Source organism: Halichoerus grypus, chromosome 1 (assembly GCF_964656455.1).
Source record: "Halichoerus grypus chromosome 1, mHalGry1.hap1.1, whole genome shotgun sequence".
NCBI classification, from domain to species: Eukaryota; Metazoa; Chordata; class Mammalia; order Carnivora; family Phocidae; genus Halichoerus; species Halichoerus grypus.
In genome coordinates this window covers 44,535,398-44,551,404 of record NC_135712.1, presented here as the reverse complement: position 1 = coordinate 44,551,404, position 16,007 = coordinate 44,535,398, and the positions used below count along the sequence as shown (strand labels likewise).

Genomic DNA, 16,007 nt, shown 5'->3' with positions numbered 1-16,007 from the left:
AATGATGATGTTGATTTTTGAGTTCATAATCTATTATATCATAAGTAGGGATTGTCTCTTAAATACCTGAATTCTTTCAGCTAAAAATTATTTACCTTTTTACTAAGAAGTATTAAAAACTGAGTAGTTAGTAATGAGTACTTTGTAAATACTACTGCTTTATCAAGTAAGTGCCTCTTCATTAAAATAAAAGATAATGAAACTAAAGAAGGCATATTTCAAGTTTTTTACATCACAAATATGAGATAAAGTATATTAGAACAAGAATTTAAATCAAATGATAGGTAAAAAGTAATGCAGGATACAAAAGTAGATGGTATGGAACCAGCATCTGGTTGTAAGACAAATACTGGTGATGCTAAAGAAAATGTGCCTTCTACCAGAGCATTTATTATTTTTTCTTGAAAATGGGATTTGAAACAATGAAGCAATTAATGAATAAGAAATGAGTTATTTTTCACTATTATGTCACTGCCAACACTGAATATCAGATCTTAACTAAATAAAAAGAAAAGCCAAGAAGTCAAAACTAAAATATACTTTATAACCAAAGAATAATAAAAAGAAAACATAAACATAGGCTAAATTATAAGAAAATTGTAATTAGTCAATACCATCTCTCTTAAATCACTAATGCCAATGGAAAATATTTCAATGTTTAATGCTGAAGAACTAGGTAGAAATTATATTGGTAAAAATAATATATCACAATGGAAAATGGCAATTGTGATGTGTACAGAACTATACATATATAAAGTAATGAAAAGTGGGGCGCCTAGGTGGCTCAGTTTGTTAAGCATCCGACTCTTGTTTTCAGCTCAGGTTATGATCTTAGCGTCCTGGGAACGAGCCCTGTATCGGGCTCCCCACTCAGCGAGGATTCTACTGGTCTCCCTCTCCCTCTGCCTCTCTCCCTGCTTGTGCTCTTTCTCATAAATCTTTAGAAAAGTAAAGTAATGAAAAGTGAATAAAGTTCAACTTGGAGATATATCGTGAAACAATACTTAAAATTAGGTCACAGAATCAGGAGGCGTGAGAGTAGACAAATAATTAGTTATTAAGGAGTAAATGTGTCTTCGAAAGATTCTCTCTTACAAATGATTATCAGTTGTGGGCGCCTGGGTGGCTCAGTCGTTAAGCATCTGCCTTCGGCTCAGGTCATGATCCCAGGGTCCTGGGATCGAGCCCCGCATCGGGCTCCCTGCTCGGCGGGGAGCCTGTTTCTCCCTCTCCCACTCCCCCTGCTTGTGTTCCTGCTCTCGCTGTCTCTCTCTCTCTGTCAAATAAATAAATAAAATCTTTTAAAAAAACAAAATAAAACAAAAAACAAATGATTATCAGTTGTTTCTGTTTAATTTCCATTGTTCAGTATTTTCAATTTTAAAAATCCAATTACTAAAGTTATTTGTTCATGAATTAGTACATTACCAGCTGAGAAAAAGGCACAGTCCTTGACTTCACAGAATTTCAAGTTCATAAAGGAGAGAGCCACAAGTCAGTACACCTCAGAACAGCAAGGGCAATAAGGGTTACACCACCATTCTGCACAAGATGCTATGGGAGCCTAGGATCAACAGTGATTAACTCTTGCCTAAGAGGTCCTAGGCTTCACAGACCAGACATGGTATCAGTATGTGAATTGGGGAATGAACGGTCTTAGCCAGACCAAGAACTAGAAAATAAGAGAATCCCTAGTAGGTAGAGAGAAACAGATTAGAAATTATGCCCACAGGGCTCTAAGATGGAAATTGTGGTTGGAACATAAGGCTATTGGAAAGAAAGAATACGAAGCTGGAAATTCAGGTGCACACTAGGTTTCCAAGAATCTACAGAGCCCGTTAAATACAGTAACTTCAGATAATGCAAGTCATCGAAGGCTTTAAAACTGAGGTTGGCCTAGATAGAACTTCATTAAGTTAGAAGACATTGAGTGAAAAGGACATTATTTTAGAAAGTGAAGGACACAAAGAGTGTAGTATTAAGACTGTTAAGTTTGTGGACATAAAGCATTTAATGTTAAGACTTGAATTTCTAGTAGTCAATATGGATTATGGTGCTGGGGCTCAGATAAAAGTTCAGGACTGTAGAAAATATTTTGATTAATATCTAGCCTTCTATGATTATGGTAGCCACAGTTGAGATGTCGCAGGGGGGAATAAGTTTAAACAGTAAAGGAAAAATGGAAGAGAAAGCGCTGAAAACACTGATACTTAAATAGCAAGGAGAGAAAGGAAAAAAATACAATTTAAAATTGTATTTGCATTAAGTAAAAAATTTCAGGAGTAAATTCTCCTCATTCCTCTTTCCTTCCTTTTTAATGCTTTTAAGTCATTAAAATTGTTACCTATTTAACCCTATATCATTCTCTTGCAATCCCTATTAATTATAGAGGTTTAATGTCATATACTGTACTAATAGATAATACTATTTAGCATGTTATATGCACACTTCATTAAATATCTCATTGAATTCTCAAAACAATCCCATGAGGTCATTAATTATTATTAACCAAATCTTACTAATAAAGAAACTGACGCAGAGAGTGGTTAGGTGATATACCCAAAGTTACACAACTAATAAATAATGGAGCAGAGTTTTGAAAACAAAGCCCACCTTCTCATCAACTACATTACTTCTATATACTTCATATCTTTTATTACCAGTAGTTACTTTTGTTTTATGTTATCATTTTCACCTTAATGATTTTAATTAAATTCTGTATTATAATTAAATTTAAAAGAAGTGAAAAACCACCTACAACTCCTACTCTATCAATCAGTAACCTAGCCAGATTCTCACTTATCGAGGACCTGGTATATACCTATAAATAAACAGCAGTGTTCTTGGTTTTGAATTAATAATTAAGTGCAACAGACATAGTAATAATCCAACACCAAAGTTTCATCTAACATCATATTTGTTTAGTGTTATGAAAGGATATAGGGAACACAACCAAATTCCATACACAGCAATAGGCAACAGCATAGCAGGAGACTCCAAGGCAGGGCTTCCAAACATCCCACTCACTCAGAATTCAGGACATAGAATCAAAAAGACAATACAGGGTATGTGAAGACAACCTCATTTCAGGAAACCAATCAGCACTGAGCCCCTTAAGCTTTTATACCTTGCTCTGATTCGCTGATGTATCAATATAGTTACTTATCACCCAGGAAGCCATCTCAACAATTAGGTACAGGTACTTCGTTTAATAAAAAGTAACCTGGCCAGATTCTCATTTATCTTGGATCTGGTAGATACCTATAAATTCCTTGAATTTGTGGTACAAGGAGGCTGTCTGGAGATAAGAGAAAAGATGACTAACCAGTTATTAATACTTTCCTTCCACCATGAATTTAATTACAACATGAAATGATTTCATTTAATTCATCTTTATTAAAATATAATTACATGTTAAATGCTTGTTGAGGTTTTTCTTAAAATTGATTTTTTTAAAGATTTTATTTATTTGTTAGAGAGAGAGAGCACAAACTGGGGAGCGGCAGGCAGAGGGAGAAGCAGGCTCCCCGCTAAGTCCCCGATGTGGGACTTGATCCCAGGACCTTGGGATCATGACCTGAGCTAAAGGCAGATGCTTAACCGACTGAGCCACCCAGGGATCCCTAAAATTGATTGATTTTTAAGATATCTAATCTCTTCTAACTTTCAGGGAAGCAAAGTAACATCAATAAGATTTGTTACATTTTCCTAAAGCTTAAAGAATGCACTGATCCTTAATATTTGAAATATATTTTAAAATATCCAAAATATCCAAAATTACACCAAGGTCAAATACAAACTGTAACAGAGTACAGACTTTGGAGTCACCAAAAAAAAAAAAAAAAAAATTAGTTTCTTTTGTGTGGTAGCAATGATAGAAAATGTCCTTGATGACTTATAGGACAAACAAAGCATATAAAGTACATATGAAAACAACTGATCTATAAAACAACCTAATTTTTAAATGAGTATATCTATTTTAAGAACATACAAAGTGTATTTTACTGAAGTGCAAATGAAAATCCCAATTTTTGCCCTTGTACTTATTTTTAAATGGTTGGGAAAAATAATCTATCAAAAACGTGTGTAGATTTTTATTTATTAAAATTACATGAAGAATTTTACTGAGAAAATGTTGATTTCTTACAGTTTTGCCATATTTCCTTTTCTCCACATACATTTTGGGGGCTGATACTATTTCCTGTGTATCAGAACCATAATGGTTTTAATAACTGCAAATTTGCTCTCCTTCACTTTTCTGCAGCCTTTAAGATATGCTTAAAGTTCTCAACTTCAATCTCTCACTTTTATTAGTAATTATAGATTTATATATTTTTCATCATTTGATTATAGATATAAATCCGTGAGTATTTTTGTGCTGCACTAAGTGATTACCTTTTTTTTACTTAACCCTCAAAAATCTATAAAGTAGGTGACATTATTTTAGTTATTTTACAGATGAGAAAACTAAATATGGAATTGCTAAGTGTTCTGACAAAAGTCATACAGATCTATATTTTTATCTTGTCAGGCTAGGAATGTATAATTCTTTTTAGAGTAAGTTGAGAACCTGTCCTAACTCCAGTATCTGGCTTATACAACCTTCATTAGACTTGGTCATATACGAATTACTTGCTCATTCAATTTGTCCAGATGTGCAATTCAGAAAATACAGGGTAAGTGAAGACTATTTCCTTTCAGGGAATCCATCAGCTCTGGGGTTCCCTACTGGACAACACAAGTCTATAAAGGAAAACAGACTCTTGGGGAAGATGGTAAATATGGAATCACAAAATCTATTTAGGGGTATTTTATTAATCCAAGGGAAAGGTGATGGTATCATGGACCAGAGTGGTTACAGTAATGGTTTTAAAAGGCAATCAAGAAACAGACTCAACTACAGAAAACAAATTGATGGTTACCAGAATGGAGGTAGATTGGGGATGGGTTAAATGGGTGATGGGGATAAACAAGTACACTTGTTATGATGAGTATCAGGTGTTGTAAGGAAGTGTTGAATCACTATATTATACACCTGAAAATAATATATACTGTATGTTAACTGGAATTTAAATAAAAAAAATAAATAAAATTTTTGTTTTAAAAGAAAAAAAATTCTGAATATATTTTTAAAGGAAAGCCAGAGAAATTTGCTGTTGAACCCATTATAAAGTTTGAGGAAAAGTGAAGTAAAAAAAAAATACCTTCCAAGTTTTTGTCTAAAGGTCCTGGAATACTGGGATCTCCCTTTTGTGAAACAGTGATTACTGTGGAAGGAACAGGTTGAGGTGGGTTAGGAAGGAGTTCAGATTAGTATATGTTATATAAGATGCCTGATAGACATCCAAGTTGACCAGGTACACTTCTGGATGTACAAGTCTGAGTTCAGAGGAGAAATCTAGGTTGGAACATATATTCAGGATTCAGTTAATATAAAATCTTGAGGCTGAATAAAACCACATGGAGAATAAATGGCAATATGAGAATCAAATTACCAATCCTTGGAGGAGAAATCAACAAAGAAAATAGAAAAGATAAGAAAAGAACCAAAATAGACTGATGTTATGGAAACTAACTGATAGAATTGTTTCAAAAAAGAGGTAGCTAATATATATGACTAATGCTGTTGATAATTCAAATAAAATGAAGGCTGAAAATTGACTTCTAAATTTGACAATGTGAGCATATGATCTTGAGTTGGGTTGTTTTGGCAGAACAGTTGGACAAAAGTGGAATGCTTTTGTGAGAAAAGATGGGGAATACAGACAGCCCTTGCATGGAGAAGTAATGAAGACAACGTATAGATAATTTTTCAAGGAATTTTTTTAGAGAAACGTGTAGTACCTGAAGGGGGATGAACATATGGCAGCATATTTATATGCTGATGTATATAATATAATTGATGATGCATTAGATTAATACTATTAATATTAGAGAACATGTATCATGAATTGCATAATTCACCTTTCTTACATTTCAATGATAACTTCCAAAATCTTAAATTCACTTTTGTTATCTCCTTTATTTTCATTTAATAGTTAATTTTTATAGTTTCTTCCCCAGGAAAATATAGGCTGCTAGCTCATCTTTCCTCTACAATTTTCATATGATGTATGTATGCATACATATGTGTGTATATGTAGAGACACTTATATGTATACTTCACATAAAGATATACAGTCTCTACTATGAGACAGAATGAGAGGTTTGAACTAAATTATCTCTTACTCCCCAGATCCTTTTTAAAGGACTAGAATCCTTTCTTACAGTCCCTCCAGAGATTTGCTTCATTTATTGGGAGCAGTTATTTATAGAGCTATTGCTCAACTTCACCTGTCACTATGAACACCTAAATCTGATGTATTGATGACCCTTTCTTCTTGACTGAAAAAAAATATGTTTACCACTTCAATTAAAATTATTTATTAACAGGATTAATGACGTTTTTTCTCTATCTCAATCTCTTAGAAAATTTTGTTCTTGGTCCATTTTTATCTTAACATTTGTTGCCTGTCTCTTTTCAGCTTTGGTGATGTATACTGTACAGAACTTAGAGCAGCTAAATTTGTCAGCAGTGCTCTCATTTATAAAAAATAAAGGACTCCATGCTATTCCTTACTTTAGGGTTATGTTTATTATTGCTTATTTTATTTAGACTGATAACTAATCAGTTCATTCTCATTGAGTCTTTACTCAATGCAACGTGAAAAAGTTAGAATTTTTTAAATAGGATTTGGACCACCATTCTAGTCTGTCCAAATTAGCAATGTGTTAGGCCATTAAGAAAAGATAGCCTCATACGCCAAAGTTGCTTTACAGTTTCCAGGTAGATGGATTTATAAATGCTTCTGAAATTAATAAATACAAAGTGTTAGGAACCAATAGCCTATTTTATCTATGAAGCATATCTTTTTGCCAAGATTTTTTGTTTGTTTGTTTTTGTTTTAGCAAGGGAAGAGGGGGGAAGAGGAGAGGGAGAGAGAGAATCTTAAGCAGACTCCACACCCAACCCAGTGTGAAGCACAACGAGGGGCTCGATCTCACAACCCCTGAAATCATGACCTGAGCCAAAATCAAGTCAGACAACTTAACCGACTGATTCACCCAGGTGCCCCACCAAGTATTTTTTTTTTTTTAATGTCTGACTTTGTACATTTAGTTCTATGAACAAACTTCCTGTGTAATTAATATTTTAAAATCAATTTATCAAACCTCATAGGAGACAGAAACAATGATATATTGAGATACGATCACTTCTACCAAGGAGTTTACAACTGAATACTAAGGAAAGAAGAATAAGAACAACAAAGCATACTTCCCTGAAATAATAACTGTAATACAAGGCAAATATGATAAAGGCTATAAACCGAGTATAGATTTTTCTGTGAAAAAGTTGGCGAGAGAACTATAAACAATTAGAAAGATGCCTTAAACTTTAGAAGTGTCACGCTTGGATTGAGCAGGCATGTAAATATATACGATTATAACATTAGCTCTTATACACATGCAAAGATAATTCCTACTTTTTGTGCACTCATCATTTCAGAATTAAACTGTCAGTGGTATAACTATTGCTTTTCTTATATCTTTTACTTAAAAATTAACTGCATTTATTATGTTCCTGTAGTTGAATTATGTTTCCCATTCTTCATTTACATATCTTTTGATTACTTCTAAGTGACCATATCTTTTAAAAGTCTTGACTGTGCCTTACGTGTGTGTGGTGCAGAGGTGCACCATTCCTGGAAATACCGCAATACCGGTCGATGGAAGGGAGTGGATGGAGCAAGCCAATATTCCACCTCCCTGCTCCAAAAATCCATTTACATATTATCTTCAGATAGAGGACATATCAGATATCAAGCTGATAAGAACAGATACTACATCTGATTTAGCCAAAAGGCCAAGAAGCAATTGACTATGTTTTAAAAAAAAATACATCAGTTACAATTACAATGTGCGACCTCTAGTCATGGAATTACTATCATCCCTCTTTATTGCAATGCATTTCAATAATCTGAGTGGAGATTCATTATATTTCAAAATACACAAAATCTGAAATTTAGGTTTTGAGATTAGTCTTTAAAAAATGCCCTTTTAAGGTCGTTTTGCTACCTCACTCACCTACTTCTCCAGAGTCCTCCTAGGTATAGAGAATTAACAACATTATATGAATATTTAATTACCTTTAAACTTTCACTTGGAATCAAGGGCAATAATAAATATAGAGCTTGAGGTATAGAAAAAAGAGCATATAGAAACTACCTACTGCCATTTATGTAGTATATATACAAGTGCTTGAAAAAGTTGATATACATTTTTATAATCATTTAACCTCAAACTCTAGTATAATGGATTAATAACAGCTTGATATTTTTATAGTATGTATGAAATAGAACCATGATGTTTTTAATTAGCTAATTTTACATGCTTTAAAACCATCATATTTCAAAAATATTTTTGAGAAGCCAGATGTTTCTCACTGATATATTTTTAATTAAGAAATAAATGGTAAGTTCAAACTAAAAGTACAGACTTTTTCATGTACTTAATTCTGGGGCCTAAAAAGACAAACTGCCATAGAAAAAAAATCTTTCTACTTAAAAATATATGTTATTAAGGAATATGTTGTTTTCCTAGAAACTTTTCCAACCTGGCTCCTATGGAGCTGCAGCATGTACATCCAGAGGAGAAGTAACATCAGGGTCTGGTGAGGTGGTCTCTTCAGTGCCTTCTCGAATTTTCCCCCCTTTTAGCAGTGTTGAAAATAGGTCTGGAAAAGCATAGGAAAGCTATATCAAATTTTCCTTAGGAGGTTTTTTCCATACTGTTTTAGCAACTTTGCATGGTGAAGGTGTTACATGGTATGACATACGTATTCATTTTCACTAATGAGTCCTCCCATGTAAAATTAACAAAATCCTCAAGAAAAATATAATTACAGGGGCGCCTGGGTGGCTCAGTCGGGTAAGCCTCTGCCTTCAGCTCAGGTCATGATCTCAGGGTCCTGGGATGGAGTCCCACAGTGGGGTCCCTGCTCAGCGGGGAGTCTGCTTCTCCCTCTGCCTCTGCACCTCCCCCCATTTGTGCTCACTCTCTATTGCTCTGTCTCAAATAAATAAAATCTTGAAAAAAAAAAAGAAAAATATAATTACACTGCATTAATTCAAATCAGGCTATATTTGAAAATATGCTTGTGTGAGTCAGATCAGAAGCATACTTAGAACTACACAAACATAAAAATGCTTTCTAAGGAAAACTGAACTATTTAGGATGGTTATCCTATATACAAAATGAAATATGATGCTTTAGGACAATATGTCTTTTGATATGCTCTCTTTATAAGCTAGATTTTTAAAAATATTTAAATATTATATGCTCTTATACAGTCCAGAAAAATGAAATGCATTGTTTAATGAGTATAAATAAGAATTACCAAAAATGAAAATATCACTAATTACATTTCTAATCTTGAATGAAAAAGACAATACTGCATGTTGGCAGATATATATCATCTTTAATTTGTTGAAATGATCAGCGTAATTAGTTACAACATGAGAAATATATTTTGATTTGATTCTTCCCCAGGATTGACTACCTGACGTGTAGTAAAACTCTTGGTGATTTAGTTATAGTTGTTTTCTAAAATCCATAAAAATGTTGATTATGTATTATCTTCTGGTTTAGTGAAAATGAATGTAGTAATAAATATTTAAAGAAGAGAGGTTGCTAAAACAGTAACCATTAATATAAATACTCAGTGTTACTGGATTAAACTTTATAAGGCTTGGATGGATATTAGAGAGCCAATATTTGAATTTCTGTAGTATAACTGAAAGTGGATATAAATAATAAACAGTATCACCATTTTTTATGGTGCTAGAATATTTAAAAAAAACAAGTAATGGAGAAAACTTTTATGTGCTAGGAGCAAAGATAATATTTAAAGTCATCATATTTAATGGACTTTTTTTTCCTATCCCATGTTTTCATATTTAAGATAGATAGTACTTTAGGAAAAATACAGTTGAATTATCTGATTGTTTCATGGTCCTTAATCTGTTAACACTTACTTCAATGTCATTTGCCTTCCCAATTGCCCACTCTTAAGTTTATAACTTTATCTAAACCTCACTGATACTGAAAACACTGTAAAATAATGTAAATGCTATAAATTAATTTTTACAAATATTCTTATACCCACCTGCCATATGATTATGACACATACATACAGTGAAATTATAGTTGCCCAATATGTAGTTTGTTTAATGAAACACAAAATCAGTAGAAATGTCTATTTCCACTTGATATATTTTGTCAGATTTTTTAGAAATCTGTATTTGGTTATTTCAAAACAACAGTTAAAAACTGACTCTAAAAAATAAATGATAATTTACAACTAAGATAAAAACAAATATGTTAATATAATTTCTTTAATAATGATGGCAAAATAAAATTAGAAATGATCTTTAAGAATAAACTCTAAATACAAAAATGAAATCCAAAGCTTCCAGGAAGGAAAATCTGATAGAAATTAATCCTGACCTCTGTGACTTAAATTTAATCATGGAACACTACGTCAAAAACTAATGATGTACTGTATGGTGACTAACATAACATTAAAAAAAAAAAAAAAGTTAAAAATCAAAATAGAGAAGGGTATTCTATTTACAAACAACTGTCTTTGTGGCTTAAATATATGCAAATTTATTTCTCCCTGTGGAAAAGAAAACTCATTAAAATAGGAAAATACATTTCATATTTTGATAGAAAAACTCTATTAATAACTTAATTTAGCATGAACAGTACAATATTGTGGGGGGAAAAACCTATGATTTAATGACAAATTTCTAAAATGACAATATTCACCAATAGATATTGCAGAAACTTAAAGAAAATCATGAACAATCAGAACACCTGATTATGAACAATAAGAAAACCTGTGAAACTGAAAAGTGTGCTCAGAGACAGCTTGCTGTGACCCAAACCCTACAAAATAGAAGGTGCATTTCTTCAAGATCGGCTGTAACATAAGCAAATAAAATCCTTACAAGATAGCTACAAAAATAAGAGTTCATCAGAGTTCCCAAGTGTTCATATTCAGTATTAAATATATCTTTTAAATATGAAGTTATCAAAGTGAAAACATACAATAATAGTAAAATCAGTTTAATTTTCACAAATTTCTTGCCAACAGGTTGCCACTTTACATAAGCAAGCAGAATTCAAAATTGAAAAGAGCAAACTATGAAAGAAAAAAAAAGGAACCAGGAAAAAGTTTGAGGCTGAACAAAAGAACAGCCTAAGAGGAATATTTTCAAAGGTATAACAGATAAACTAGGCATATTATAGAGGTGAAACTAGTAAAAACTTCATTTTCCATAATTTAGTAATGAAATACAGGGTTCACAAGCCACAGGTGCTCTAACAGGAGAAAAATGGCAAATTCCTTTTGTCTCCTTGGAAAATTATTATATCAAATAATTAGATAGACATCACACACACACTAGTTGATATTAGCTAAATTTTAAATATTAAATATCAAATTGTTTGGAAGATGTAAGGCAGTACCTTATAAGAGAGAGAGTATAAACTGCAGTTTAAAGGAAAAAAGGTGAAATTTTCTAAGTATATGGATCCTCAAAGTATTAAGCTGAGTAAGCAAATAAAGCAAAAACAATGGTAGCAAGCTCATGAACACTATTAATTACAAACTTCATTATAGGATAAACAAAGATTAATACAATTTAGTTATTAAATAAAGGGTTTTTAAGTTCCCTGTATCTAATTAGGTTACAGAGCAATAAAGAATAAAAAGAAGACAACTGGTAAGTTTACATGGACTAAGGCCAACCTGAATTTATTTATTTATTTATTTTGTATTTTTAAAGATTTTATTTATTCATTTGAGAGAGAGAGAGAGAAAGTGCACAAGCAGGAGAGGCAGAGGGAGAGGGAGAAACAGGCTCCCCACTAAGCTGGGAGCCTGACGCGGGGCTCGATCCCAGGACCCTGAGATCATGACCTGAGCCGAAGGAAGACACTTAACCATATGAGCCACCCGGGCGCCCCCAGCTTGAATTTAATAAAGACGCACAAAATAGTTTTGCATAGCAGCAGGTAGAAATGAGAAAACTCATACAAAATAACAAAACAATTCCTCGGTGAAACAAATTTTGGGAAGCCTGAGAATCAAATTTAAATGTTGTGTGCATGCTTGTGTTGGATTATTTATTTTTATAATTAAAAATACTTCACTCTTTAAAATTCTATTTTAACTTAGGAATACCTACCAGGAATGGTATGCTATATGCTTCCATTTTTGGTGAAACATGTCATGGGACATTTCTCTCCAGTCTACACTTTAGATAATACTGGCCTGCAGTGAAAAATATAATATTTGGCAACAGGAGCGACTTATGGTAGAAAAACTGCAAAGTTTTCTGTTGAGTTGCCATTGTAAATACTGGGAGTCCCTCAGTAAATTTCCAAATCTAACTCAATGGACAGGTTCTAAGTTTAGTAATGGGTAGGGGTAAGAGATTATAGAAGTACTTGCTGGCTTTGAGATGCTTTCAGGTGTACAGACCATCAGGTCCTTAAGTCTAAGGTATGAAAGGTCATTAATCCATCCCCACCTTTTGTCCCCATTAGGGTACTGCTGATAGGATGCAGCAGTATCCCCGGCACCCTGGAATCTTCTACTCTAAATATACCATCCTAGAATGGTAACTGCAGTGAACTCCTGGTAAACTGCTTTTCTACCCTAAAAATAAAGCAAAAAATGTTCTAAGATTAAATTTTGTTTGCTTGTATAGGATGATATTAAAGATACCCAAAACTGTCCAGAAAAGAAGAAATCAAAGATATATATACACACACATATATATATCTATATATAATATTGGCAGAAGGTAAAAATAACATGAAGCTATAACAGGATGGCAAGAAGGGGGAAGGGGACCTCAAAAATAAGCCTCGTAAGGGTCACAAAACAAATTTTAAAAGATAAATAAAATTTCACAGGTCCATGGTTTTAAGATACGAGGTGGTTAGAAAGAGTTGAAAAAATTACAAGGGGGTATTTTCAGCCTCTGATACAGGTAGCCTAGCTTAAATAAAATAAAAAATTAAAATAAAATAAAATAAAATAAAATAAAAATAAAAATAAACTCTGGGGAGAGAAGTGGAAGAGACTTAAGGGAGGCAGAGACTAAAGAAGATGAGATCCTTGAAAGAACAGTATTACACTGGTGCTGCATCAGATTTTAGACACCCCATCTATACTGAGGGCATCCTCCATCTCTAATATAGGGGGTGGAGTGGTTGGAAGGGGATAGAAAGACCTCAAGTAGAAAGCTGCAGTTATTGAAACCCTATGGAGGAATCAGAAGTTGGACTCTGGCTTTCAGAGCAGCTGGAAATTAGGGCTGGGGGTGTGACTGTGGAGAGTCAAAGAAGGAGGAGTCCAAAAGCTGCCCACAGACACCACTCTAACTGCCCTTGTTCCAACCAAGGCTAAAAGCAGCCCAGAAGAAAACAACAGAAAGCCTTGAAAGAGCTTAGTAGAGATTTTAGTAGCTGTCTACCCCAAGGGAGGTGAGTTCACAGTTAAGTCTCGACAAATTCAGACTGTAAATATCCTGGCTCTCCTTGTTGGCAGACTAAGGGACTATCTACAACTAAGTGCAAAACCATTAATAGACTGAAATAGCCCTAACAAAGCCTAAAACCAAGCCTCTAAAAAAACAAGGGGATCTGTGAGTCATTTAAACTGCCTGCTAGAAGAAAATTCAAAAGTTTTCAGAAGAAATTTGCAATATCCAGAGTCTCTAAAATATATCATCCATAATGTCCAGTGTGCAAGAAAACTTATTAAACATGTGAAAAAACAAGGAAATGAGGCCCAGTATCAAGAGAAAAATCTGTCAATTGAAATAAACACACTAACCAGATAGCAACTAAGAAATTCTGGAATTGAACAAACGCAATATCTGAAATAAAAAATCCATTAGTTGAGATTAAAAACATATTGGACAAAATAGAAAAAGAATCAGTGAAACACCTGTTAATGTAAATAATCCACACTAAAGTATACAGAGGAAAGAAAGATTGAAAAGAAGAAAAGGGACTACAATGTCAATAACCTGAGAGCCAGTATGAAGATATCCTGCATATACGTTTTTGGAGTCCCAGACAGAGAGGACAGAGAGATTGAGACAGAAATATTTGAAAAAAGTATGACAATTTTTTTTTAAGTTTCATCACAAAGAAACCCACAGGTTCAGGAAGCTCAGCAAATTCCAAGCAGGATAAAGTAAAACAATTGTTTCTTTTTTTAATTATGAATTTAGGAGATTTTAACTATAGGCATCATTTGTTTGCTAGGAATCCAAACTGAAAACGAATACATAAATTATTTTATAAATGTTACAAAAGTACTAAACTTGTTGGAAGAGTAGCTTATTACTAAATTAACAATATACGAAAATATACGAAATAGATTAAAGACTTGAGTGTAAGATCTGAAACCATAAAACTCCCTGAAGAAAACATAGGCAGTAAGTTCTTTGACATCAGCCTTAGCAATACTTTTTTGGACCTATCTCCTCAGGCAAGGATAACAAAAACTAAAATAAACAAATGGGATTATATCAAACTAAAAAGCTTTTGCACAGCAAAAGAAACCATCAACAAAATGAAAAAACAATCTACTGAATGGGAGAAGATATCTGCAAATCTTATATCCAATAAGAGGTTAAAATATATAAAGAACTTACACAATAACAGGTTAAAATATATAAAATATATAAAGAACTTATACAATTCAGCACCAAAAAAAAAAAAAAAAAACCCAAAAAACAAATAAGCCGATTAAAAAATGGGCAGAGGACTTGAATACATATTTTTCAAGGAAGACATGCAGATGGCCAACAGACACATGAAAAGAAGTTCAACATCACTAATCATCAGAGAAATGCAAATCAAATCCACAGTGAGATATCACCTCACACCTGTCAAATCAGCCATCATCAAAAAGACAAAAAATAACAGTGCTGGCAGTAATGTGGAGAAAAGGGAACCCTTGTACACCATGCACGACAATGTAAGTTAGTGCAGTCACTATGGAAAACAATATGGAGGTCACTCAAAAAATTAAAAATAGAACTACCAGGGGCACCTGGGTGGCTCAGTTGGTTAAGCAGCTGCCTTCAGCTCAGGTCATGATCCCAGGGTCCTGGGATCGAGCCCCGCATCGGGCTCCCTGCTCAGCGGGAAGCCTGCTTCTCCCTCTCCCTCTGCCTGCCACTCTGCCTACTTGTGCTATCTCTCTGTCAAACAGATAAATAAAAAATATCTTTAAAAAAAAAATAGAACTACCATATGATCTAGCAATTCCACCTCTGGGTATTTACCTGAAGAAAACTAAAATACTAACTTGAAGAGATACATGCACTCCTATGTTTACTGCAGCATTATTGACTATAGCCAAAATATAGAAACAACCTAAGTGTCCACTGATGGATGAATGGACAAAGAAGATGTGGTATATATGTGCAATGGAATATTGCTCAGCCATAAATAGGAATGAAATTTTGCCATCTGCAACAACATTAATGGATGGAGAGAGCATAACGCTAAGCAAAATAAGTCAGACAGAGAAAGATAACTATCATATGAGCTCATTTATATGTGGAATCTAAAAAACAAAACAAAACAGAAACAGACTCATATATACAGGAAACAAATTACTGGTACCAGAGTGGGGAAGTGCTAGGGAGTAGGAAAAACAGGTAAGTAGAATGAAGAGGTACAAACCTCCAGTTATAAAATAAGTCATGAGTAAGTAATATACAGCATAGGGAATATAGTCAATAATATTGTAGTAACTTTGAATGGTGATGGATGGTAACTAGACTTACCATGGGGATCATTCTGTGATATGAAAAAATATATCACTATATTTTACACCTAAAATTAATATAATACTGCATGTCAGTTAAACT

At 33.4% G+C, this 16,007-nt stretch overlaps 1 protein-coding gene and 1 non-coding gene across 10 annotated transcripts in view; both read right to left on the bottom strand.

The window, feature by feature from the left end:
- EPHA6 (EPH receptor A6) overlaps positions 1 to 16,007 on the bottom strand; it is an 815,440-nt gene that overhangs the window by 678,210 nt on the left and 121,223 nt on the right. For 3 of the 9 annotated variants that reach the window (XM_036070283.2, XM_036070282.2, XM_078061399.1), the window contains one exon: positions 8,654 to 8,773. The exons of the other annotated variants lie outside the window; for them this stretch is intronic. In XM_036070283.2, the coding sequence (XP_035926176.1) occupies positions 8,654 to 8,701 (48 nt within the window). In that variant the 5' untranslated portion in view covers positions 8,702 to 8,773. The remainder of the gene's footprint in view (positions 1 to 8,653; positions 8,774 to 16,007) is intronic. 9 annotated transcript variants of the gene reach the window in all.
- LOC118521634 (U2 spliceosomal RNA) lies at positions 7,727 to 7,915 on the bottom strand. The gene has a single exon (XR_004910216.1). It is a non-coding gene; the product is annotated as a U2 spliceosomal RNA (small nuclear RNA).